A 2475-nucleotide genomic window follows, 5' to 3' on the forward strand; every position below is an offset into this window, starting at 1 on the left:
TTAACATGCATCAGAAGATTGATTGGACAAAGAACATTATAATCTAAGTGTCACTGCCTCATTCAAATATATTTTAGAGTCATGACTGTGGAAGACGGTATTAATGTGTGCCTTTCCATGAACTGTTGACATACATGTGTGTGCTAAATATGAAAACTAAAGTAAACTGAGTACTTGGCATGTCGTTTGTGGCACAGAATCCTGCTTTTTTTCAGTGACCAGACTAATTTCTTCCACTTTCAGCTGCAGGATCTTCTATAGATATAGACCAAGGCAGGTAACAGTGTAACTGGGTATATTGCACTACAGCTCCAACATGTATGAACAAAAAGAAGTAAATGTCCATGTGTTTGCTTTGAATATCAGCTACAAATCCGTCTGATTCCTGGCAATTTAACAGCCATGATCAGACTATGGAGATGTTGTCTGGAAGGCAGGGTCAAAATTAAAGCTTGAAAGTCCAACTGCGGGTTACCCAAAGTTTTGATCAGTTACGAAGTCGAGCTCTCTGTGCAGGTGCATGTGATTGGATGTTTGATCACACAGTATCATAAATTGAAAAATGTAATTTTAAAGATTTCAAATTTACATTTTAAATTAGGTGAACTAAAGTGAACTGAACCAAATGTTGATCAGGGTTAGTGAACTGCTTCATTATTTTCGGGCTCACTAACTTAGGGGTGAGATTTATTTAGACACACCCTGCCTCTGTCCTTTTTGGGAGTAATTTTACTCTTGAATATCAGTAGATCTCCTGGTTTATTTGATCTAATACATTCAGTTTATAGGCCTACAAGCACTTTGTAACAAGGTTTGTGCTTTTCAAAATGAGAGTACATTTTTAATAATACAGGCCTATGGTTAATTTCTTTTGAGTTTCAGTGACATTGTTGAGGCTACTCCTTCTCTTTAGGGTCTGAATTAACTTTTGGACTCCCCAGTTTCTTCATCCCTCTCCGCTGAGCCAGGCTGGAGGACTGAACAGGCTCCAGGACAGGGGTGGGAGCACACCGTCTCAGAGCAGAGTAGGTGGCAGACAGTGCCCCCTGATGGATAAGAAAAAAAAAGACAGGCAACATAATGTCAATGATACTGCTCTAAACCGTCCACCAACTCAATAAGTGGCAGACATCTCCACCTGATGGACACTCAGAGAAACACATTACAGTACACAATACACTCACAATACATTTAACTGATGCTAACGTAAACTCTGCCTTGAAGTAGTTATATTTGTGGGTTGCAGACTTCTCAAAAATAATTGCATATTACAAACTCTTAACAATCAGTGCATTTAAAACAATATGGGTTTTAGATACAAACATTAGATAACAGGTATAGGTTTTAAATTTACAATCAATCACAAAGCTCAGTCTCTGCTTTCAAGGTTTAAATTTGTTTATTGTAAAAATATAGAAGTTTTTTAACTACATGTACAAACAACTTTCAGAAAGCCGTAGTCTCTCTGCTCAAGTAGAAATTTTCAAAGCTTGTGAGGTTAAGTGACTATCTGCAGTTTTAAAGGTAGAATTGCTGGTTTGTGCTTCTTAATAAATAAGATGTGTATAAGAGACAGGGCTCACACAGTGTGAACTCCTGACTGGTAAAACTGCTCAGAAACACTCCTGAGTTATTTTTCCCTCCTCTGACATCAGCTGTGTCACTGGAGGGAAAGTTGGATCAGATCCTCATCACTGGATCCCAGCACACACAAAACAAACTCTGCCCCCTGCTGGTTCTCTAGTGGAACATGTGACGCCTGTTGTAAGGAAACTTCCTGTAAGATCTGAGCAGCAGGAAGCTGGTGTCGTTTGATCATCTTAGAAATATTAAAAACTGTACGATGTATATTTCAACTAGTAAAGACACAGAGATCGTCCTGCACAAGTTGTTTTATTCACCAAACTGTTTCCATCTTTTTAAACCTGATGATTTTAAGACTTTTTATAAGTAACATTTTATTTTTTCTTGTGAAGACGTGAAGATTTTAAATAGTTAATCATTATTATTATTATTATTGTTATTATTACTGTTGTTATAACGTGTTGTAATCAGAGTTGATGACGGAGCATGCTCTTATTTTGTAAGGTCCAGATGTTGACAGGAAGCGGTTCCAGCAGAAACACCGGTCTGATCACAGTTGCCGTGGTGATCAGTGATGAAGACTGGCTTCAGTGTGTTCTCTTCAGGTGGGCTGATGAAGAGCATCAGTCAGAACCAGTCTCCATCATCTCCTGCTGGACCTTCACACAGGAACAGTACTGCTCTGAGATCAGTCTGAGATTAGAGCCAGTGACTGTGAGTCTTCATCAGACTGATCTCAGAGCAGTGACAGATCAAACTGTCTCTGTTCATCTGTGAGGCTGTCAGCTGTTATCAGCTTTACTTCCTGTCCACATCAACACAACGACAACAGACGTCTTCACATCAACTCAGACACATGATCACAACAAGCTTCTGGCTGCTCTGATTGGC

General features: G+C 39.2%; 1 protein-coding gene across 1 annotated transcript in view; it reads right to left on the reverse strand.

The window, feature by feature from the left end:
• Positions 1-634: 634 nt before the first annotated feature.
• Positions 635-2475, reverse strand: part of LOC111645936 (ribosomal protein S6 kinase alpha-2-like) — a 15324-nt gene continuing 13483 nt past the window's right edge. The window contains exon 22 of the mRNA XM_023395284.2: positions 635-1046. Coding sequence (XP_023251052.2) covers positions 897-1046 — 150 coding nt within the window. The 3' untranslated portion in view covers positions 635-896. The remainder of the gene's footprint in view (positions 1047-2475) is intronic.

The sequence above is a fragment of the Seriola lalandi genome, unplaced genomic scaffold (genome assembly GCF_002814215.2).
Source record: "Seriola lalandi dorsalis isolate HSWRI2012SDOR001 ecotype SW California unplaced genomic scaffold, Sedor1 jcf7180002054959, whole genome shotgun sequence".
Lineage (NCBI taxonomy): Eukaryota > Metazoa > Chordata > Actinopteri > Carangiformes > Carangidae > Seriola > Seriola lalandi.